The sequence below is a fragment of the Microtus oregoni genome, unplaced genomic scaffold, assembly GCF_018167655.1.
Source record: "Microtus oregoni isolate MIOR12 unplaced genomic scaffold, Mior012 000007F_ref0000211, whole genome shotgun sequence".
NCBI classification, from domain to species: Eukaryota; Metazoa; Chordata; class Mammalia; order Rodentia; family Cricetidae; genus Microtus; species Microtus oregoni.
This window is the reverse complement of record NW_024543066.1, coordinates 54,573,124-54,597,825: the sequence shown is the minus strand read 5'-3', so window position 1 is coordinate 54,597,825 and position 24,702 is coordinate 54,573,124. Positions and strand designations below refer to the sequence as shown.

At 45.2% G+C, this 24,702-nt stretch overlaps 1 protein-coding gene across 1 annotated transcript in view; it reads right to left on the bottom strand.

Moving 5' to 3' along the window:
* Nucleotides 1–24,702, bottom strand: part of Nup210l (nucleoporin 210 like) — a 100,700-nt gene that overhangs the window by 51,946 nt on the left and 24,052 nt on the right. The window contains exons 8-17 of the mRNA XM_041655148.1: nt 24,623–24,691; nt 23,742–23,848; nt 22,165–22,305; nt 21,467–21,604; nt 20,823–20,978; nt 15,337–15,535; nt 13,427–13,572; nt 10,326–10,547; nt 4,581–4,754; nt 1,255–1,447 (exon numbers count right to left, since the gene is read on the bottom strand). Coding sequence (XP_041511082.1) covers nt 1,255–1,447; nt 4,581–4,754; nt 10,326–10,547; nt 13,427–13,572; nt 15,337–15,535; nt 20,823–20,978; nt 21,467–21,604; nt 22,165–22,305; nt 23,742–23,848; nt 24,623–24,691 — 1,545 coding nt within the window. The remainder of the gene's footprint in view (nt 1–1,254; nt 1,448–4,580; nt 4,755–10,325; nt 10,548–13,426; nt 13,573–15,336; nt 15,536–20,822; nt 20,979–21,466; nt 21,605–22,164; nt 22,306–23,741; nt 23,849–24,622; nt 24,692–24,702) is intronic.

Here is a 24,702-nt window from a genome sequence, read left to right as displayed (position 1 = left end):
CGAAGACAGCTCTGCACCAGAGGGGGTTAGTACAAGTAAGGAACCAGTGGTGAACTCTGGGGCAGGCCCAGCAAAGGAAAAGCCACAGCAGGCTATAAACAGCTGTGAAATCAGCCAGTGTCACTTGGCACCCGCCAGAAAAGTCCTCATGTTCATCCGAGCACACTGTGGCCTCAGGATTCCCCTACCTCCTCTGCAGTTTCAGTCTATTGTGGGTAGGATGCCCAAGATTGGTGACCATGCAGACTCAGCCGTGGCCTCTGAAGTATTTCCAAATCTCCTTGTTTGGTACATAGTGGCAGCATTGCTTCAAAGCGCAGACTTCGCTGTCCCTATCAATGCTGGAGCCTTGCCAGCAGGAAACCTGGGAAGATGTTTGCGCAGTTGCTTTGCCCAAACTGAAGCGTCTGATACAAAGGGCACACTGACCTGAGCCTCGCTAGTGGCGATGAGGGCCTTGGGGGCCTCTAGTTTTCAGGATATGTATGCACAGCCTCTGCCACCATAGTGATTCTACAGAGACAGGGAATGGGACTGTAGGGTCAGAGAAGATCTTTGAGGGGTCATCTCTCTCCTTCCACACGTCAATGGGCTCTGTGGGTTCAAACGAGGTCTCCAATCTTCAGTGGCAAGCACCTTTAACTACGGAGGCATCTCATGGGCCCAGGCCAGTGATCCTCCTGCCTCTTCCTCCAGAGTGCTGAGATTACAGGTATGAGAGCCACCATGCTGTTTATCTAGTGCTAAAGACTGAATCTAGGGCTTCCAGTTAGGAAAACACTACCAAACGGGCGACATTCCCAGATACTCCCACTTCTCTTTCTCTCCTTTCTACCAACCCCCTCTGGATTTCTCAGCACTGGGGGGAAGGGGGGGGACAGGCCCCAGGGGCTCACATAGGCTACATATATGGTCTCTCACTGAGTGGCACTGCCAATCCTACCTTTATGTTTTTCTATTAAAAAAGCACAAATAGATGGGCAGTGGTGGCACACGCCTTTAATCCCAGCACTCAGGAGGCAGAAGCAGGCGGATCTCTTGAGTTTGATGGAGGTCAGCCTCATCTACGGAGAGAGTTCCAGGACAGCCAGGGCTACATAGAGACACTCTGTCTTGAAAGGCAAAATACAAAAAAAAGCACATATATCAAAGATGAAAGGCAACATAATGAAATTTGGAAGGAAACAATTGCCCACAGGCAGCATGTGAACCATGTAGCAAATACCCGGTTACACCCGCAAGCTCTTACAGTACCATGCAAATGGGTCTGTCCACTGCCATCATCTTTGGCTACCATCTCCATTGACTTAGAATCTTCAAAATGGGCTAGCGTCTCATTGGAAGATTTCCATTCGAGTATTAATGAACTGAAATTATCAAACTTCCTCCTATGTTGATCAAATACTGCCAGTTCCAGGACCGAGTCCCTCAGGCTGGACACAGGAATCTACATGAAAAGAAAAGGTCAGAAAGGACTTTTTATAAAAACCTGAGGCCATCAGATCAGTTCAGTGGGTTAAGGCCCTTACTATATATAAAATCCTGGGATGGATTCTATCCCTGGAATTAACAAAAGATGGAAAGAGAGAATCAGCTTCATAAAGTAGTCCTCTGATTTCCACACACAAACCATGGCAAACATATTTATACACACACAAAACACATGAGCACATACAATAATTTAGTTAATTCAGTAGCCTTAGGGGTGGCAAGCTATGATTGAAGACAGGAATTACATCTCCTCCTCTCAGCCTTCCACTTTGACAGTTTTTAAGTTGACCTGGTCCAGCGCTTGTTAACTTTGGGTGTGTGTGCTTCCTCTTCCTCTTCCCCTTTTTCCTTGGCTTCAGGGCTTGGGGGCAGTGATGTGGGAGTCCCCTATGTATGCTGTGATTACCATTAATGAATAAAGAAACTGCCTTGGCCCGTTGATAGGGCAGAACTTAGGTAGGTAGGAAAGACTAAACTGAATGCTGGGATAAAGAAGGGTGGAGTCAGAGAGATGCCATGGAGCCGCCAGAGTCAGGCATGCTGAAACCTTGCCGGTAAGCCACTGCCACATGGTGATATACAGATTAATAGAAACGGGTTAAATTAATATAAGAGTTAGCCAATAAAAAGCTAGAGCGAATGGGCCAAACAGTGATTTAATTAATACAGTTTCTGTGTGATTATTTAGTGGCGGGGCGGCTGGGACCAACAAGCGGCACCCTCTTTCAACAGGGCAGGTATTGTGTTAGCTGCATTTTAATTTCTGAGTGATGTAACTATTATGGCACTTTACCCCACCCCAAATATTTCATCATGTATTTCCTATGAAAGAGAACATTTTCTATGTAAACAATCAAAACAATAATACTGTACTTAAGAAAAATATCTTTTAGTTTTATTTTTGGCTATGTGCACGTGTATGTTTATGTATGTCCATGTGTGTATCCATGCCCACGCATGCAGGCACCCACAGGCTATGTGCATGTGTATGTTTATGTATGTCCATGTGTGTATCCATGCCCACGCATGCAGGCACCCACAGGCTATGGGCATGTGTATGTTTATGTATGTCCATGTGTGTATCCATGCCCACGCATGCAGGCACCCACAGGCTATGTGCATGTGTATGCCCATGTATGTCCATGTGTGTATCCATGCCCACATATGCAGGCACCCACAGGCTATGGGCATGTATATGCTCATGTATGTCCACGTGGGTATCCATGCCCACATATGCAGGTACCCACAGGCTATGGGCATGTGTATGCCCATGTATGTCCACGTGTGTATCCATGCCCACGCATGCAGGTACCCCCTGAGATTAGAAGGAGTCATCGAGTCTTCTGGAGTTAGAGTTACAGGTGATTACGAGCTGCTGGATGTGGGTACTGGGAACTGAACTCAGGTCTGCACAAGAACTTAATCACTTGTCCATCTCTCCAACCCCCCTGTGCTTAAGAATGGCGACATAAGTTCTGGGGAGAGGGCTCAGAGGGCTTTACAGCGCTTGAGCTATGAGCATGAGCACCGGAGTTCAGATCCCCAGAACCTGCATAAAGCCTGGTGTAGTATGTGTCTGTGATTTTAGCGCCCCTACAGCAAGATGGAGGTGGAGACAGGAGACTCCCTGATGGGAGGAAGGCGGCTAGCTTAGCACATGCAAGGGTGAAGAAGAAAGACCCTATTTCAAACATGATGGAAGGAAAGGGCTGATACTTGTGGTTGCTCTCTGACCTCCACTTGTGCGTCACAGCCCAAGCATGCGCGCACACAGACACACGCATTAATGTAGCATCATTAAATACAGAGTCAATATCTCAATTTCCCCTATATATTCCACCAAATGTTTTTTAAGTCTTTTTAGGATTTTTGTTGATTCATTATTTTAAAAAGGACTTCATCGGGGTTGGAGAGATGGCTCAGAGGTTAAGAGCACTGACTGCTCTCCCAGTGGTCCTGAGTTCAATTCCCAGCACCCACATGGTGGCTCACAACCATCTGTAATGAGATCTGGTGCCCTCTTCTGGTGTGCAGGTAGAGCCCTGTATGCATAGTAAATAAATTTAAAAAAAAGACTTCATCTTTATCTATGTGTATTCATGTATACCTAAGTGTGTGTGTGTGAGCCATGTATGTGCTGGTGCCCAAGAAGGCCAGGAGAGGGTGTTGGATCTCATGAACTGTGGTTACAGAAGTGAGACTCCTGACATGGTTGCTGGGAATTTAACTCAGGTCCTCTGGAAGAGCAGCCAGTGCTCTTAATTGTTGAAGTACCTTTCTAGTCTTGATTTGACTGCATGTAAGGACACTTAGTCCCTGGGCTGGCTAGTTTTATGTCAACTTGACACAAACTCCAGTCACTCAAGAGGAGGGCTCTAGATGTGAGACAATGCCTGTACTCAAACTGACTTCAGTAACAGGGCTGTCAGGAAGGGCGGGGGGGGGGGGGGGGGGGGGGAGCCGTGGTAACAGGGCCGTCAGGAAGGGCGGGGGGGGGGGGGGGGGGGGAGAGAAGCCGTGGTAACAGGGCCGTCAGGAAGGGCGGGGTGGGGGGGGGTGGGGGGGGGGGAGGAGCTGTGGTAATAGGGCTGTCAGGCACTGGAGAGTAGGAAGAGAGGGGTGGGGGGAGCCGTGGTAACAGGGCTGTCAGGTACTAGAGAGTAGGAAGGGGGGGAGGCGCGGTAGCACACACCTGTAATCCTGGCACTCAGGAGGCTGAGGCAGGAGGAGTTCACATTTGAGTGCCTGGTTCACCTAGAGAGTGACTTCACCTCTGTGTCACCGTGCTGGGCGTTGTTTACCATGGGTCGTCGAGGTACTTGTGCCACAGAAGTAATTTCCCTTACTTATTTATAATGCTAGCAAAAGGTTTGACAGGGGAGATGTTGGTAAAACAATTTAGATACTATTCAGGGGCTCATTTGTCTTCAGCCACAATTTCCTAGTACAGTAGACAGTTGTGCTACTAAATGTTCCCAACTGTAAGGTGGTTCCTCTGTCATCTGAGCACAAGTACAGCAGTGCCTCTCGCCTGACAGCGGAAGCAGACACTGGAGACAAAAGCGCCTATGACGACGGTCTGCACTTACCAGCTGCTTGTTGTACTGTGGCAGAGGACACGGCTGAGTGCCAGTTGCCACCTTGTACACTGGTGTCACCAGCATGCTGGCAGGGTGGGCACAGATGAAGCGCACCTGCACTGTTTCCACAGAGGGACTAGGGTTCAGGACTCCCGGGTGGTTCCCAATCCGTACAGTGAGGACCTTTAAGGAAACATCAGAGGGTTATTGACATGTGGGCCCTCGATGGCCACTGTGCCCAACTACATAAGTCAGAACGAACCTAACGCCACTGTAGAGTAACCCTTCTGAATATAATAATCAGACAAATCTCTTAAAGGTATATGCCCTCCCCACTACACATTAAATAATCTATTTTTTTATGTGCACTGTTTTGCCTGTATGTATGTGTGAGAGCCAGATCTTCTGGGACTGGAGCTACACACTGTGGGTTGTCATGTGGGTGCTGGGAATTGAACCTGGGTCCTCTGGAAGAGCTGCCAGTACTATTAACTGTTGAGCCAAATCTCCAGCCCAAATAATCTATTTTTTAAATGGCAGAAAGCAATCAAGAAAGACACCAGGGCTACACAGATAAGCCCAGTCTCGAGAAACCAAAACCAAAAAAAGTATTAATTTATAATATAAATTAAAATTAAGCATAAATTTGCATTTTAAAAAAGTACTGAAAGCACTGCCCACTCCCTTCCAAGTTCTGAGCAGACCACCCACTATCTGGTGGGTGTGGCTAACAACAGCAGGTCCATTTCCTTGTAGGATGAATGGAAATACCTAAGTTTGTGATTTCAGGCTAGACAAGCCGTTCATTCCTCTACTCTTTGGAACTTCTTGTTTTTTGCCTTTTTGAAAAAAATTATTATTTTTGTTTTTAAGATTTTTAAAGTTAGGGCTAGAGAGATAGCTCAGCTGTTAAGAGCTGCTCTTCCACAGATTCTGGGTTCAGTTCCCAGCACCCACATGGCAGCTAACAACTGTCTGTAACTCCAGTTCCAGGGGACCCGACACCCATGGCAAAACACCAATGGACATAAAGTTAAGCAAAAAATATTTTTAAAAAGGTTCTTGCCAGGCAGTGGTGGCACACGCCTTTAATCCCAGCACTCAGGAGGCAGAGGCAGGCGGATCTCTGTAAATTCGAGATCAGCCTGGTCTATAAGAGCTAGTTCCAGAACAGACTGTGTTACACAAAGAAATCCTGTCTTGAAAAACCAAAAAAATAAAAAAGAAGAAGATTCTTAAAATTTTGTGTTTGTGTGTGTGTGCCTGCGCGCGTGCAGTGGGTGGATGTGCCCACAGAGGCCATAGGCATAGGGATCCTCTGGAGCTAAAGCTATAGGCAGTTGTGAGCCAATTGACGTAGGTGCTGGGAACCAAACTCGGGTACTCTGAGAGAGCAGTAGGCTCTCCTTAATCACTGAGACAACTCTCTAGCCATGAAGCCCTGTGTGTGTGTGTGTGTGTGTGTGTGTGTGTATACAGGAACCCACAGAGACCAGGGGATGATCTCTAGCCATGAAGACCTGTGTGTGTGTGTGTGTGTGTGTGTGTGTGTGTGTGTGTGTGTATACAGGAACCCACAGAGACCAGGGGATGATCTCTTGGAGCTGCAATTACAGGCAATTGTGAACACAGCTACTCAGCAGCATGGTCACTTGTGCAGTCAAAATTACAGTGTGGAAATAGCATAAAATATCTCGGAGTAACTCTAACAAACAGGTGGAAGACTTGTATGACAAGAACTTTAAATCTTTGAAGAAAGAAATTGAAGAAGACACCAGAAAGTAGAAAGACCTCCCATGCTTTTGGGTAGGCAGAATTAACATAGTAAAAATGGCAATCTTACCAAAAGCAATCTACAGATTCAATGCAATGCCCATCAAAATCCCAGTAAAATTCTTTAAAGACCTTGAAAGAATGGTACTCGACTTCATATGGAAAAGCAAAAAACCCAGGATAGCCAAAACAATCCTGTACAATAAAAGAACTTCTGGAGGCATCACAATCCCTGACTTCAAACTCTACTACAGAGCTACAGTACTGAAAACAGCCAGGTATTGGCATAAGAACAGAAAGGAGGACCAATGAAACCAAATAGAAGACTCAGATATTAATCCACACACCTTCAAACACCTGATTTTTGACAAGAAAGCAAAAAATATCAAATGGCAAAGAAAAAGCATATTTAACAAGTGGTGCTGGTATAACTGGATATCAACATGTAGAAGAATGAAAATAGACCCATATCTATCACCACGCACAAAACTCAAGTCCAAATGGATCAAAGATCTCAACATAAAGCCAGCCACACTGAATCCCATAGAAGAGAAAGTGGGAAGTACACTTAAACGCATTGACACAGGGAACCACTTCCTAAATAGAACCCCAGCAGCACAGACACTGAGTGAAACAATTAATAAATGGGACCTCCTGAAACTGAAAAGCTTCTGTAAAGCAAAGGACATGGTCAACAAGACAAAACGACAGCCTACAGAATGGGAAAAGATCTTCACTAACCCCACATCAGACAGAGGTCTGAGCTCCAAAATATACAAAGAACTCAAGAAATTGGACACCAAAAGATCACATAATCCAATAAAAAGATGGAGTACAGATCTAAACAGAGAACTCTCAACAGAGGAATCTAAAATGGCTGAAAGACACTTAAGGAAATGTTCAACATCCTTAGTCATCAGAGGAATGCAAATCAAAACAACTCTGAGATTCCATCTTACAACTGTAAGAATGGCCAACATCAAAAACACTGATGACAACTTATGCTGGAGAGGTTTTGGGGAAAAGGGAACACTTCTGCATTGCTGGTGGGAATGCAAGCTGGTACAACCCCTTTGGATGTCAGTGTGGCCATTTCTCAGAAAATTAGGAAACAACCTTCCTTAAGACCCAGTAATACCACTTTTGGGTATATATCCAAAGGATGCTCAATCATGCCACAAGGACATGTGCTCAACTATGTTCGTAGCAGCTTTGTTTGTCATAGCCAGAACCTGGAAACAACCTAAATGCCCCTCAACTGAAGAATGGATAAGGAAAATGTGATACATTTAGACAATGAAATATTACACAGCAGAAAAAAATAACGACATCTTGAATTTTGCAGGAAAATGGATGGAGCTAGAAAACATTATTTTGAGTGAGGTAAACCAGATACAGAAAGACAATTATCACATGTACTCACTCATAGGTGGTTTTTAAACATAAAGCAAAGAAAGCCAGCCTACAAACCACAATCCCAGAGAACTTAGGCAACAATGCGGACACTAAGAGAGACTTATATAGATCTAATCTACATGGGAAGTAGAAAGTAGAAAAAGACAAGATCTCCTGAGTAAATTGGGAGCATGGGGACCTTGGGGGAGGATTGAAGGGGGTAGGGGAATGGCAGGAAGGGAAACAGAGAAAAATGTAGAGTTCAATAAATATCAATAAAAAAGTTATTAAGTTTATTTATTTACTTTGGTTTAAAAAATTACAGTGTGGATGGGAACGGGACCCCAAGGCCCCATAGCTCCATAGAGGAGCTGTTGGCAGTTAACCGCTACTGAAGGAGGAAGAATCCCTCTTCTTTGGATATATGGTTGTTCATGCCCTAGTGGACACATCCATGTGACTATGGGTGCTACCAATGGACCCACTGGGTAACTAACAATACTTCACACAGAGGCCACTGGAGGGCAAGAGGCAGCTCCCTCCACCCCTCTGCTCTATTCCTTTGAGGCAATCTTCCTTTGAACCAGGAGCCCTGGAAGAGGGTGGGATGGTATGTGTTTGTGTTTTTCCAGTTAAGTCGGAAGTTGGGGTTACAGGTGTGGGCGGGACTGTGTCTGGCTTATTGCATGGGTGCTAGGACCAGAGGTTTCAGACTCTCAGATCAGATCAGATCAGAACTTAGTAGCTAAACATGGAAGCAACCAAAGTGTCCATCAATGGATGAATGCATGAACATTCAACACAAACACACACACACACATACATGAATGCATATACATACACACATACACACACGAATGCATATACATACACACACGAATGCATATACATACGCACACACACATACACGAATGCATATACATACGCACACACACATACATGAATGTATATACATACACACATATACACACATACACGAATGCATATACATACACACATACACATACACGAATGAATATACATACACACACACGAATGCATATACATACACACATACACACACACGAATGTATATACATACACACACACACACGAATGCATATACATACGCACATACACACAAATATGTATGCACTGGGATATTATATATCATAACTGGGATCAGAACTCTCCAGAACTCCTCATGCTTGTAGACAGAGAAAGTGCTCTTCACCCCTGAGTTTAGTTTTTCTAGTCCCTGAAGCTTATTTTTATTAGGAAAACCTTAGCAGACATGGTAGTGAATGGAAATGCTTTTGCTAGTGAGGACAGAGAAAGGGACAGGGCACATTGCTGGCAGGAGTGAGCGGTTTCGACGTGCAGAGAAGTGTAGCACCCTCAGAACCCTGAACGGAATCACACACTGCAGGAGTCAGCAAGTCCACTTCTTGATAGTTGGGGGGGGGGGGAAGAGTCTTTTGTTTTGTTCTTGTTTTTTGAGACAGGGTTTCTGTGTAGCCCTGGCTAGGGGCTGGGGAGATAGCCGAGTGTGGAAATGTGGGGGACCGGAGTTTGGGTCTCTAGAACCTACCTAAAAGCCAAAAAGGCATGGTAGACATCTGTAATCCCAGGACCAGAGATGGCACACAGGAGCAAGCTGGCTAGCAAGACTAGCAAGATCCAGGCTCAGCAAGAGACCTTGTCTCAATAAATAACAGGGAGAGCGATTAGGGAAGACACCCAATGTCAATTTCAGGCTATATGGGCATCTGCACGTGTGTGTCCGCACATGTCTCAATATAATCTACACATGGCACACAGGGCACATGTGAAGAAGGAAATCAGGCTAAAGAAGCTAGTGAAACCCAGAAGAAAGTTATACGGGCCTGGTTTGGTGGCACACACCTTCAGTCACAAAACTGGAGGCAGTGGCTGGTAGGTCTCTGTGAGTTCAAGGCAGCCTGGTCTGCACAGCAAGTTCCAGGATAGATAGGGCTGAATCAAGACTATCTCAAAAAGCTAAACCAAACAAAATATAGATAAGTAAGTATCCAAAAGTTAAAAACAAAAAAACTGGGGGGAAGGAGAGATGACTCAGTGGTTGAGAGCATAGTGCACTTACATGAAGGCAAATACAAGTACACATAAATAAAACGAATCTTTGTTTCTTTTTTTTAAGATTTATTTATTATGTATACAACATTCTGCCTCGATGTATGCCCGCACGCCAGAAGAGGGCGCCAGACCTCAGTACAGATGGTTGTGAGCCACCACATGGTTGCTAGGAATTGAACTCAGGACCTCTGGAAGAGCAGCCAGTGCTCTTAACCTCTGAGCTATCTCTCCAGCCCCCTCTTTGTTTCTTAAAGAAACAAACATTGCAACATCATACCAATGTCAGGCAATGATGATGTGCACCTTTAATCCCAGCACTCAGAGAGGCAGAGGCAGTGGGATCTCTGAGTTCAAGGCCAGCCTGGTCTACAAGACAGCCAGAGATGAACAGAGAAACCCTGTCTCAAAAAACAAACAAACAAGGAAGGAAGGATAGGAAGGAAGGAAGGAAGGAAGGAAGGAAGAAAGGAAGGAAGAGGCTATTTTCCTTACTTGTTCTCCTAGTTCCAGGCACAGGACTCGGTAGACATACTGGTTCTGCTTCCTCTTAGCTGGCAGCCGGGCCTCTGTCACTCTAATGCCCTCTGGCTTCTCCATGCTCAGTTCCAAAAAAAATCGGGAAGGCTCCAAGATCCATGGATGAGGGCCCCCTTCAAATACCATCTCCTTCACAGACTGCCATGTCACCAAGGCCACTTCCACGGGATTCACAGCCTGAAACAGATTCATCTTACATAGTTAGGGAATCGTTTTATTACTATCTCTTTAGAAAGCGTCGGGTCTCCCATACTCCTGGATCTGATCCTCTTGCCTCCACCTCCCCAGTGCCTGGATTAAATATCTATCAGTCGGGTGCTGGTGGTGCACACCTTTAATCCCAGCACTTAGGAGGCAGAGGCAGGCGGATCTCTGTGAGTTCAAGTCCAGCCTGGTCTTCAGAGAGAGTTCCAGGACAGGCTCCAAAGCTACACAGAGAAACTCTGTCTCGAAAAACAAAAAATCTATCTCTCACCTGTCTGTCTGTCTGTCTGTCTGTCTGTCTCTCTGCCTGTCTATCCACCTCTTTCCCTTCCCCTCTCCTCTCAATGCTCTCCTATGTATTCCCCTGTCTCTCTTTCAAATTCATAACCCCTTTCTCTGATTACTGTTACTCACACCTTTTCTCTATAATAATTTTTTGAGACAGGGTCTCTTCTTTATTATAATTTTTGTTTTCTGTGCATTGGTGTTTTGCTTACATGTATGTCTGTGTGAGGGTGTAGGGCCCCTTAGAACTGGAATAACAGGCAGCGGTGAGCAGTCATGTCGGTGCTGGGAATTGAACCCCAGGTTCTCTGGAAGAATAGTCAGTGCCCTTAACCTCTGAGCCACCTCCCCAGCCCCTATAATTTTTGTTTTGAGATTATAATCTTTTAACTTTTTTATTATTTATTTTGAAAACAGGTTCTCAGTTATGTAGCCTTGGCTGCTCTGGAGCTTGCTCTGTAGATCAGGTTGACGTCAAACTTGAGACTCACCAGCCTCAGCATCCTTAGTGTTGGGATTAATGCATGTGCATTAATGCCTGGCTGAGAATATAACACATTTATATACTTTTCTCCCTTCCCTCTCCTCCCTCCAACTCCTCTTGTTCTCTCTCAAGTTCATGGCTTCTTTCTCTTTGCTGTTACACACACACACACACACACACACACATATTTGTGTATATATAAATATATATTCCTAAGTACACAAATACAGCCTGTCCAGTCTGTATAATGTGTGTTTTCAGGGCTGACCATCTGGAATTGGAGACTGTGCTGGATAGTTTATGTCAACCTGAGAGGAGGAAACCTCAGCTAAAAAAATGCCTCCCTAGTTCCAGGACAGGCTCCAAAACCACAGAGAAACCCTGTTTCGAAAAACCAAAAAAAAAAAAAAAAAAAAAAAAATGCCTCCAGCCGGGCGGTGGTGGCTCAAGCCTTTAATCCCAGCACTCGAGGGGCAGAGGCAGGTGGGTCTCTATGAGTTCGAGGCCTGGTCTACAAGAGCTAGTTCCAGGACAGGCATCAAAGCTGTATAGAGAAATCCTGTCTTGAAAAAAAATGCTTCCACAGCTGGGCAGTGGTGGCACGTGCCTTTAATCTAGTACTTGGAGGCAGAGGGCAGAGGTTGGTGGGATCTTTATGAGTTCAAGACCAGCCTGGTCTACACAGTGAGTTCCAGGACAGTCAGGGCGACACAGAGAAACCCTGTCTTGAAAAACAAAAAAGAAAAAAAAATGCCTCAACAGGATAGAGCTGTAAGACATTTTCTTAATTAGTGATTGATGGGAAGGGCTCAGCCCATTGTGGGCGGGGCCATCCCTGGGCTGGTGCTGGGGTCTGAAAGAAAGCAGGCTGAGCAAGCTGTGGGAAACAAGGCAATAAGAAGCCCCTCTTCAAGGCCTCTGCATCAGCTCCTGCCTCCCAGGTTCCTTCCTGTTTGAGATCCTGTCATGACTTCCTTTGATGATGCGGAAATATAAGCCAGAAAAACCGTTTCCTTCCCAACATGCTTTTTTGTGATGGTGTTTCCTCATAGCAACAGTAACCATAGCTAAGACCAGCTGGTGCGCTCTTCCGTGGAGGGGACTATGGCTCCCGCTTTCAGCATCCTTAGTTGCCTGTAGGGCTTTTGTGTGGGGCTGAGGCCCTGTGAGCTTCTCTCTCTTCTGCCTTAGCACAGATCCCCTCACTCAGGTCACGTCTGGGCAGTTCTAAGGCTTGCCCTGCTTTTATTTTGAACCACTTGTCATAATATTTAATGGACTAACCCTAATGGCCCCAAATAATGGCTGCTATTCTGAAAATACAGAAACATGAGGGGTAAATATGACTGACCCCTCTTCCATAGGACAGGAGGTTGCTGAGAGGTAGCTATCTTCAAAAGGAACTGTGCTAATAGTCTATGTGAGTAGTGCCTACAGAGATATATACATATGTAAAAATCAGCTATTACCTTAAAATTAATATCTCATGTGATTAATTTCCTATAGCTTATACCTCATTATTAAATAAGAAAGTTAAATACCTAAAATTTGCAAATTCAAGATAAAGATAATATTATTATATTATTTCTACTGACAGGTGGGGATGTGGTTCAGTTGGGGGCGGGGTTATTTGCTTATTCGTTGGTTGGTTGGAAGCTTGCCTAGCATGCATGAGGCCTGAGTTCCAACCCGCTGGGCATGAACTGAGTGTGACTGAACACTGTTGTAACCCCACACTTGTGATGTAGAAACAGGAGGAGCAGAAGTCAAGATCATCCTTGGATACATGTCTAATTGAAGTTCAGCCTGGGCTCCATGAGACTCTCTGTCTAAAAACAAACAAAAAGAAAGAAAGAAAGAAAGAAAGAAAGAAAGAAAGAAAGAAAGAAAAGAAAAGCTGCGCCTGAAAGAGTTCATTCAGGAAGCTTGGGGGATAAACTCCCACGCCACAGAGGTCCGATGTGAACTGAGATCTAAACCGAGACAACAGTAAAAAGGCCACAGATCCTGACCACTGAGCCTTCGTGGAGAGAACGGATGGTGAGTAGCCAGGGTTTACCAGGCCTAGCGACAGACAGCTCACCTTTAGAGGCTCGTACGCGGCAAATGTGGCGCTGCTCCAAACCTGCTCTTCATGCCCAGTCACGCTGACTGTCACTACAGTGTGCCCTGGAGACATGGCTGCTATGTGCACACAGGAACAGTGCTCCGGTCCAGGGCTTTTAATACCTTTCAATCAAAAGACATGGTTTCAAACAGACATGCTGGCTCCAGAAGAATCCAGAGTTCAAAGCCAGCCTCAGCTACAAAGCAACTTTAAGGCAAGCCTGGGCTACAGGAAACCCTGTCCCAACAACAAACAGATACCCACCCCAAAGCTTACCATAACTCAGAGTAATAAGCAGCTGGGTTTTTTTTTTTAAGAAATTAGGCTATAGAAAGAGAATAATTTTAACCCATTAGAAGTATAACCTAGGGCTGGACAAATGTCTCAGTCAGACTAAGAGTACTGACTGTTCTTCAGTTCCCAGCACCCACATGTCCACTTACTACCACTCTGATCTACAGGTCCGGACGATCCAACAGTGCTGGCCTCTGTAGGACCAGCTCTCAAGTACGCATGTACATGCTGACATACACACCTAAGAGAAAATACTGAAAATATTTGGCTGAGCATGACAACACCTTTAGTATCATCACTTCAGAGGTTCAAAGCCAGCCTGGTCGACATAGTGAGTTCCAGGCCAGTCAAAAGCTATATAGTGAGACCCTGTCTCAAAAACCCCTTCTTATCTATTTATTTATGTACTTTATTATATGGATGTTTTATCTTCAGCACACCAGAAGAGGGCACCAGGTCTCATTACAGATGGGTGTGAGCCACCATGTGGGTGCTGGGAATTGAACTCAGGACCTCTGAAAGAGCAGCCAGTGCTCTTAACAGCTGAGCCATCTCTCCAAATTCCCCGATCCTCCCCAAAAATCTTAAAACCATAACCTTCTCTGGATATGGTGGCATGTGCCCGTCATCTTAGTACTTGGCTCAGGCAGAGTATTCTCCCAAGCTGTGCAGAGCAACTCCTGTCTCAAACAAAACAAACATAATGCCTTCATGTGCCCACAAGGGCCACTGCTTCTATTGAGTTGATGTGCACCTTTCTACTGTAGCCCAGACCGGACTGCTCATCATCCTATACAAGGCCCTGAGTTCAATTACCAGCAAAGCCAATAAATAAGGCACAGGGTAAAGGTGTTACAGAGAAGGTGTAGGGTAAAGGTGTTACAGAGAAGGTACAGGGTACAGGTGTTACAGAGAAGGTGTAGGGTAAAGGTGTTACAGAGAAGGTGCAGGGTACAGGTGTTACAGAGAAGGTGTAGGGTAGAGGTGTTACAGAGAAGGTGCAGGGTACAGGTGTTACAGAGAAGGTGTAGGGTAGAGGTGTTACAGAGGTGTAGGGTAGAGGTGTTACAGAGAAGGTGTAGGGTACAGGTGTTACAGAGAAGGTGCAGGGTACAGGTGTTACAGAGAAGGTGTAGGGTACAGGTGTTACAGAGAAGGTGTAGGGTACAGGTGTTACAGAGAAGGTGCAGGGTAGAGGTGTTACAGAGAAGGTGCAGGGTAGAGGTGTTACAGAGACGGTGTAGGGTAGAGGTGTTACAGAGAAGGTGTAGGGTACAGGTGTTACAGAGAAGGTGTAGGGTACAGGTGTTACAGAGAAGGTGCAGGGTAGAGATGTTACAGAGAAGCACTCAGTGCTTCATGCCAGTACTCAGGAGGCTTAGACAAGAAGGTTATTAATTCAAGGTCAGCCTAGGCCACATAGCAGGGTCATGAATGTGTGTGTGTGTTTCTGTGTGCACATGCGTGTGTGTGTGTGTGTTAAAGAGAAAAAGAGAGAGAGGAAGGGAGGGAATTGTATAAATTAACCTACAGAGGTGATTGGTCCCTTAATTCAAGGATGAAGGAGAAAAGTAGAAAGATCTTAGGCTTGCCTTCTTTATAAAGAGTGAAGACTCCTTGCTTATCCGAGTTGAGATCCAGGGGTAGGTGAGAGCAGTCGGTGAATGCGATGGTCTCTTTGGTCTCTGTATTGACATGATACATTGCAATGGGGACCTCAATAATCTGACCAATTTCTACATCAGCTTGAAATGGCAACAGTTCCATTTTGTTCAGCTTCATGACATATATCTTGAGGAAAAGCAATTCACCTTTAGCAAAGTCTTAGAAGAGATATGTAAATACATGCATAATCACGTGCTACATGCATATGCACATGTAATATATACATAAACACGCAATTTAGGTGTGGTTGCACAAAACTGATTCTAGCCCTTAGAAGCTGAGACCAGACGATAGAGTCAAGTGCAGGCTGGGTCATGTAGTGAGACCCTGTCTCAACAGCCATGTGTATATGCTCTCTCTACATTTTTACTTACATAGTTCATAGTTTACTTTAGGTCCCCTGTTCTTCCTTTTTTTTTTTTTTTTTGGTGGCGATGCTAGGCTTTGAACCTAAATCCTTGTTCATAAGAGGAAAGCCCACTATGCCAAGCTAGGTCTCCAGTTAGTTAAAAACATATGATTATTTATATTATAGATAAAATATATAATTACATGAATGATATATGTAATTAACATATAATTTTGTTATATTAGATACAAATTATATAATAACTTGGGTTAGATAACACAAAGTTATTCTCTAACATATATTATTTTGGGTTCTTTTTGAGACAGGGTTTCTCTGTGTAGCCCTAGCTGTCCTAGAATTCACTATGTAGACCAGACTGGCCTTGAACTCAGAGACTGCCTGCCTCTGCCTACCAAGTGCTGGGATTAAAGGCGTGCACCACCATGACCAACTTCAGTTGGTATATATTTTAATATAAAACATATACAGATGCTTTAGGGTTTCTATTGCTGTGATGAACTCCATGGCCAGAAGTGACTTGAGGAGAAAAGTGCATCATACACATTAGTTAGAGCGGGAACCTGGAAAAGGGAGCTGAAGAAAAACAGGTTACTGGCTTGCTCTTGTGGCTTCTCAGCTTGCTTTCTTACAGCGTCTAGGACCACCAGCGCAGGTGCTATAAGCCCAAATGCTATAACTACAATGGGCTGGGCTGTCCCACATCAACCATTAATTAAGAAAATGTCCCATTGGCTTCCACAAAGACCCATATGGTCAGGGCAGTTTCTTTCTTTTTCTTTTTTTTAAAGATTTATTTATTTATTATGTATACAACATTCTGCCTTGATGAATGCCCGCACACCAGAGGAGGGCGCCAGACCTCAATACAGATGGTTGTGAGCCACCACGTGGTTGCTGGGAATTGAACTCAGGACCTTTAGAAGAGCAGCCAGTGCTCTTAACCTCTGAGCCATCTCTCCAGCCCCCTCAGAGCAGTTTCTTAACTGTAGTTCCCTCTTCTAAATGACTCTAAGCCTATATCAAGCTGCTAAAAATCTAACCAGGACAAGAGAGAATCAGCCATTCATATACATGGGTTATGCATCTACAGACTCAACTGACTAGAAATAATTGGGAAAAACACATCTGCACTGAAAATGTACACTTTTTTCTTTGTTTGGCTTGAGACAGGTTTTATGTCACCCAGGCTGGCCTTGAGTTAACTCTGTGGCCGAGATGGCTTGGATTCCACAGCCTCTGTCCCTGAGTTCTGGGGAATCACAGGGTACACTGCACTTAGATGCCCTTCTTCTCTTGTCGCGATTCCCTGCACAGTGACGGACAGCTGGATACAGTGGCCCTTAAGAGATAGATGCAAGAGAACTGCCATGAATTTGAAGCCACCCTGGGTCACAGATAGAGGCCCTGTCAAAAAAAAAAAAAAAAAAAAAACATACCCAAGAACAAAACACAGTGCAGCCTAACAACACATTGACATGGCATCAGAGATAGCGGTGAGAATCCCACGCAATGCCTCCTTTTCCTGTGTTCCCTAGGTACGCTGCTGTCAGAACTTGAAACCTCCACACCATCTCTGTAGCTTCATATCTTTAACTTCCCTTATCCAACTGCTCATCAAATCTTTAATCCTACAGTCCTAGCATTTGGGCTGAGACAGGAGAATGGCCAAGAGTTAGAGGCCAGACTGAGCTACATAACTGAGTTTGAGGGAAACTTTGGTTATTGAATAAGACCCTGTCTCAACCAATCCTTCTCCCCAAGTAAGACCTGTTGTGGAATGTTATTGTAACTATTTAAGATGTGTTGTATTTGTTTATGATGTGTAATATTTGTTTAACTATCTAAAGATGTGTTTAATTATGTAAAGCAGTGTTGCTGTTTTACCTTGTCTGCCTAAGGCACCTGCTTGGTGCATGGCCGATAGCGAGGGAGGAGGTGTAGGCAGGGAGTAGGAGAAGGAATCTAGGCTTGAGAGACAGAGGGAGACAAGGGAGAGATGAAGATACCGGGATACGCCAGGGCCCAGCCAGCCCTGGAAGAAGCAGGAAAGCAGGACACACAGAATAAAAGGAAGGGGAAAAGCCCCGAGGCAAACGCAGATGAATAGAAACTATTAAATTAAGTTAGAAGAGCTAGTGGGACAAGCATAAGCTAAGGCTGAGCATTCATAATTAATAAGTCTCCGTGTCTTTATTGGGAGCTGGTTGGTGGCCCAAAGAAATTTCCAACTACAAGATCCTCTCAATCTCTCCACTTTTTGTTGTTGTTTTAAGACAGGGTCTTGCCTGGTGGTGGTGGGGCACACCTTTAATCCCAGCACTCGAAAGACAGAGGCAGGCGGATCTCTGTGAGTTCGAGGACAGCCTGGTCTACAGAGGGAGTTCCAGGATATCAATGGCTACACAATGAAACCCTGTTTCGAAAAAACCAAAAAGAAAGCAGCATCTGGAATATGTGAATGAACAGAAGTCCTGTTAGTCACTAACTAACTAGTCACACCTCACTAACTAGTCACACCCACAAGGATTTTTCTATCTACTAGGAGTAGTTGGGTTTTTTTTTGTTTTTGTGTTTTTGTTTGTTTGTTTGTTTGTTTGTTTTTGCTTTTGGAGACAGGGTTTCTTAGTAGCTATGAAGTCAGTCCTGGAACTCACTCTGTGAACCAGGCTGGCCTCGAACTCACAGAGATCTGCCTGCCTCTACCTCCCGAGTGCTGCACTATCAACGCCCAGCAAAGAGTAGTTTTTAAAATTATTAATTAATTTTATTGATTGATGTTTTCTGAGACGGGATCTCTCTGTTATCTGGCTGTGGCTGTCCTACAACTCACTACAAAGAACAGGCTGGCCTCAAACCGAGTTCTGGGATCAAAACTGTATACTACCACTGGGTGGTGGCACACACCTTTAATCCCAGCTCTTGGGAGGCAGAGGCAAGCGGGTCTCAGAGTGTTCAAGACCAGCCTGATCTACAGAGCAAATTCTACACAAAGAAACATTATCTCAAAAAACAAACCAAAAAAGAAAATAAAAAAGAAAGGAGAAGAAAAAGAAGAAAAGAGAAAATAAAAACCAAAGAAAGAAATCTTCCTACCTAGATTTAGTTCTTTGAGGCAGGAAGTACTGTCATGTTTTGGTGGGGGGGCTATGGTACTCAGTACTTATTAGTACCTAGAGGCACTCAGTAAATGATCATGACGTGATGACACAATGTCAGATCACAGCTGGGCGGTGGTGGCGCACGCCTTTAATCCCAGCACTCGGGAGAGAGGCAGGTGGATCCCCATGAGTTTGAAAGCCAGGTCTACAAGAGCTAGTTCCGGGACAACTAGGACTGTTATACAGAGGAACCCTGTCTCAAAAAACAAACAATGTCAAGTCACACAAGGAAAAGCATCATATGCCATACACTGAAGGAAATAGAAAAACGGTCATACAATTAGTCTAAGAAAAAAGCCTTGTTTTTTGTGTAAGACAGGGTCTCGGGGCTGGAGAGATAGCTCAGAGGTTAAGAACACTGACTGCTCTTCCAGGGGTTCTGAGTTCAAGTCCCAGCAACCACATGGTGGCTCACAACCATCTATGAGATCTGGTTCCCTCTTCTGGCCTGCAGGTGTACATGCAGGCAGAGCACTATATATAATAAATAAAATCTTTAAAAAATGACCACATTCCTAATCCTTCTGCCTTTAACTCGAAATTGGGGTGATGACAGGTGTGTACTCCCAGACCTGGCAAGTATTTTCAGTCTTTTACAGGTAGTTTAACTCGCCAAAATATGAGGCTAGTAATAAGGCTAACATGGAAGTCACTGATGACTGTACAGGGCCAGCGGGGGGCTCAGCAGATAGACACACCCGCGACAGCGACACACTGCTGGTGACTCTAGTTTCATTTCTGGTACTCAGGTCTTGTGGCTAATCTTGGCTGTCAACTTGATCCACTCGGGAAGAGGGAACCTCAGTTGAAGACTGGGCATGTCTGTGGAGCATTTCCTTGGCTGTTGATGGATGTGGAGGAGAGCAGCACTCCACAAAGCTGTCATCCGACTTCCACACGCACTGCTGTGGCAAAGGCACTGCGACACGCATATGTACACACAATAATGAATATTAAGAGATTACATGTATCAAAGTGAATTTTTTTAATTGTTAGGACTGGGGACATGGGCTCAATTGTAAAGAACTTGTTTTACAAAGTGGGGAGCTGAGCTTGGACCCCCAAACTTCCCAGAGAAGCCAGGCACAGTGCTGGGGAGAGAAAGCAGTGCTTTGCACAGGGTAGGTCGTGTTCTCTGCCACTGGGTTACATCCCCACCGAATTTTACAACTGAGGAAGCAAACACAGACATCAAACATATGGCTCTCTTGTTGTGGTTGTTTTGTTTTTTGAGACAGGGTTTCTCTGTGTAACAGTCCTGGCTGTCCTGGAACTAGCTCTGTAGACCAGGTTGGCTTCGAACTCACAGAGATCCGCCTGTCTCTGCCCCCGAAGTGCTGGGATTAAAGGCATGTGCACCAATTCCTGGTGTATATGGCTTTTTCTTTGTTTGCTTGCTTGTTTTGTTTTTCAAGACAGACTTTCTGTGTGTAGCCCTGGCTGTCCTGGAACTTGTTCTGTAGACAAGGCTGGCCTTGAACTAACAGAGATTCATCTCCTTCTGAGCGCTGCAGGGACAGTCAGGGCTACATAGAAACACTGTCTCAAAAAAGAAAAAAAGAAAAGAAAAAAACCCAAACAAACAATTTAGAAACCATGGGGCCGGAGAAATTGCTCAGCAGTTAAAAGTTCTTGCTGTTCTTGCGGAGGCTGGAGGTTCAATTCCCGGAATCCACATGGCAATTCACAGCTGCCTGCAACTCCAGCTCCATGGGATCCAATGCCCTCCTATGACTTCCATGATACTAGGCACAAAAGTGGTGCACAGATACACAGATATACATGGAGGCAAAACACTCATACGTGTAATTTATTTACAAAAAAATAAATAAATAAATTTAGACAGCGGTGTCCCAAAGATACTCAGTTTTCAAGAGACACTTACCTTAATTTCTCCATATCGAAAAGGATTTTGTACATCTCGTGCCAAAATGGTACTGTTCCCTCTCACCTGACCTGCGGTGACCACTCCTTTGGTGGTGACCATGGCCACCGTTTCATTAGAAGAGGTCCAGGTGAAGTTGCCACTACCTCCCTCCACCTGTGAAAAACCACAACCCATGTTGAACTCTCTGGGAGGAAAGTGGAATCTAAGTGACAATGTAGAACTGGTGAAGTCAAGTTTAGAAACTAATAAATGATGTAATCAACGATCTCTGCACCTGTCAAGCGACCGTGAGGGTAAGTAGCTCTCCTGCCAGACAAGGTCACAGGGGCATCAGGGAATAGGACTAAGCACTGTAAAACTCACAAGGAAATGACAGACGGCCACACAGAGAGCATGGCAGTTCTTAGGTTTGGTGGGGAGGTAAAAGTCAACAATGAATCTCCACAGGCAGGGTGGAGTCTGGGTCTGATCTCCGCACTGCATTGCCAGGTTGTGCATCCCACGTGGTGCAGTCAGGACAGCCTGAGGTTACACGGGGGTTCAAGGCCCATCTGAACCACGCATCACAACTTTTTCAAAAAAGCAACCTACTAGGGAAACATTTATTTCTGTGTGAATTCCACTATTAGAGGATGTCATACCTGAACTTTGTAACGATTTGCTATGCCCAGAGGATAATGGGGAAACGCCAGAAAGCTGGGGGTAAGCTGGATGGGAAAATAGATCTTCACTTCTTGCTGGTGACGGATTTCATATTTTTTAGGCTGAGCACTGTTGCTCTGCAGGAACAAGAAAAAAAATGTCAAAATAGATCTCCTGAGACACTTTCTCGTTTTATTTTGGTTTGTGACAGGGTTTCTCTGTGTAATATCTCGGACTGTCCTGGAACTCCCTTTGTAGACCAGGCTGGCCTCAAACTTACAGAGATCCGCCTGCCTCTGCCTCTCTCGAGTGCTGGGATTAAAGGTGTGCACCACCAACCTCTGCCCAGCTTGGAAAAGTTTCTTTTTTTTTTTTGGTTTTTCGAGACAGGGTTTCTCTGTGGTTTTGGAGCCTGTCCTGGAACTAGCTCTTGTAGACCAGGCTGGTCTCTCAAACTCACAGAGATCCGCCTGCCTCTGCCTCCCGAGTGCTGGGATTAAAGGCGTGCGCCACCACAGCCCGGCTTGGAAAAGTTTCTTAAAGGAACTGTGTGCTCTCTGCACTGGAAGGACAGTCTGTAGAGGCACGCAGTACTGTGTGGCGTGACAGAGGAAGATGGCATGTCACAGCTGCTTTAAATCGCAGCAGCCCGCCCTGCCAGGGCTCCTAGGGATTGGTCAGTTGTTGAGACACCTACCTCCTGAATGCTGGAAGTCAGGGTCGCATTTATCATCGCAACCCCATCTTTCAGGGCTTTCAACACATGGTAAGATCCATTGGAAGTACTTAGTTGCTCTTCAAAATATTCTTTCAGAAACTGGAACGTGATCTTGAGATTCTGAAACCAGTCCAATGGCAAAACAAATCTGAAGATGTATTTTTCCCCAAATACAATTTCCCTAAAACCATTTTAATGTCAAGCCACATAAGACTGTAGCTATGCACCCAAGGGATGAAGACCTAAGAACAGGGGGTGGGTGTGTGCTGGGGAGATGGCTCAGTCATTAAGAGCAGTTGTTGCTCTTGTAGAAGGCCCAATTCAGTTCTCAGCATCCACAAGGCAGCTCACAATCACCCATATAGGTCGAGCTCCGGGTTCCAACACATCTGGTCTCTGGGCACCTGCACGCACATGTACACACCCACAAAAACATAATTAAAATTAAATAAACAGAAGCTGGGCTGTCTCTGAGTTTGAAGCCACCTCCATCCAGTCTACAGAGCAAGTTCCAGGACAGGCAAGGCTACACAGAGAAGCCCTGTCTCAAAACAAAACAAAACAAAACACCCAACCCAAAAAGTAAATAAATAAACAGGAGCTGGAGAGATGGCTCAGTCCTGCTTTTCCAGAAGATCCCAGGTTCAGTTTCCAGTACCGACATGGCAGCTCACAACCATGGAACTCTAGTTCCAGAGGATCCTGTGCCCTCTTCTGGCCTCTGTTCAGTATCAGGAATACATATATGCAGAAAACCACTGTACACACCAAGTTTTTTCTCTGTGAAACAGCCACAGCTGTCCTGGAACTCACTGTGTAGACCAGGCTGGCCTCAAACTCACAGAGATCCGCCTGCCTCTGCCTCCTGAGTCCTGGGATTAAAGGTGTGCACCACCACTGCACTAAGCTATAATTAATTGATTCAAAAAATAAGTACAAAACTTTTGCTTTCCCTCATGGGAAGTCTGTCAGGAAGGTGTGATTTAAGATGGTATTTGTGATGCATAGTGCCTGACTCTCATCCCTGTCAGTCCTGGGCAGGAAACAGAAGTATGGCATGCAGAGAGAGGCTTGCCCCAGCTGTTACTGGGCTCTTCAGCTCCTGCCTGTAATCCCGACCATATTATGAATTCCAGGTTAGCATTCCCGAAGGACAGCACTAGTTAATGGTAATAATAATAATCACAACCAATAACTTGCATTTACAAAGGTAAAGATTCAGAGCAAAGGAAGAAAGACGGCTTTCTCCCACTCAGATGGCCCACGCCAGGAGCTGTCCACAGAGGACCTAAGAAAATAAGAGAGGGCTGTGGTGTGGCTCAGCTGGGAGAGTGCTTATCTTGTGTACTCGAGGCCCTGGATTCAAAGCCTAGAAGCACATGAAACTGGACATGGGCACACATTGTAATCCTAGCACTCTCCTGAGTAGATGCAGAAAGGTCAGGAGTTCAAAGTCATTGTCTTCTACACAGCTAGCTCAAAGTCCAGTGTGGACTATGTGAGATGCTGGCTCAGACAGGGAGCAAAAATAGAGCAAAAACCAAAGAGAGACTCACGTCTGAAATATGAACCCTTGTGCTGCTTTTATCAAACACATCAACTGTGACGACATACACCTGGCCCACCTCGAGACTCCATCGGCCGCCAGGATGAACCGTGAAACCTGCATGCAAAGCAAGAAACATGAGACTGGGAAGAGGTCAGTGTCCTCCTACCGCGAGGTAACAACTATGAACTTAAAAACAAAAGATGCATCACATAGTTACTCTCTACTGTTATAAACACCGGGGCCAAGCATAGTGGTTTGAATGAGACGTCCCCTCAACAAGTTTCAGGCATTTCTTGGTCCCACTCCTGGCTGCTTGGGGAGGAATACTAGGAGTAGCCTTATGGGAGGAAGTCTGTCACTGTGGGTAGGCTTAAGGTTCCAACAGCCTCCACCTTCTGCTTGTGGGCACAGTCATGTGTGCCCAGCTGCTGCTCCAGCGCACACCTGCCAGGTGCCATGCTCCCGTCATGACAACGATTGATTTCTAGCCCTCTGGAAATGTCAGCCCCAAATAAATCCTTCCTCCCCTCAGGTGCCATGGCCATGGTGTCTCGTCAGAGCAGCAGAGAAACCAAGCAGGATGGGGCTCGCTTGTCACTCCAGCACTCGGAGGCAGACAGGTGGATCTCTGTGAGTTCAAGGCCAGCCTGGTATCCAGAGCAGATTCCAGGACAGCCAGGGCTACACAGAGAGACCTTGTCTTAGAAAAACAAAACAAAGCAAAAAACAAAAGAAGGAAAGAAAGGAAACGAATCAAAGTCAGGTTGAATTCAGTCTGAGACTTTGGCAGTCCTTCTGTGTTTAATGGATTCATTTTAGTGAATTCATTTGTGTTTAATGGATTCATTTAAATTAGTCAACTTTCTGAAAGCCATTATCTAAAATTACCTAAATATCCAGGCTCTACAACACATATGGTAGCGTTTGGCAGTCCAGATACAGAGCGCATATGGACATCTTAATTTTTG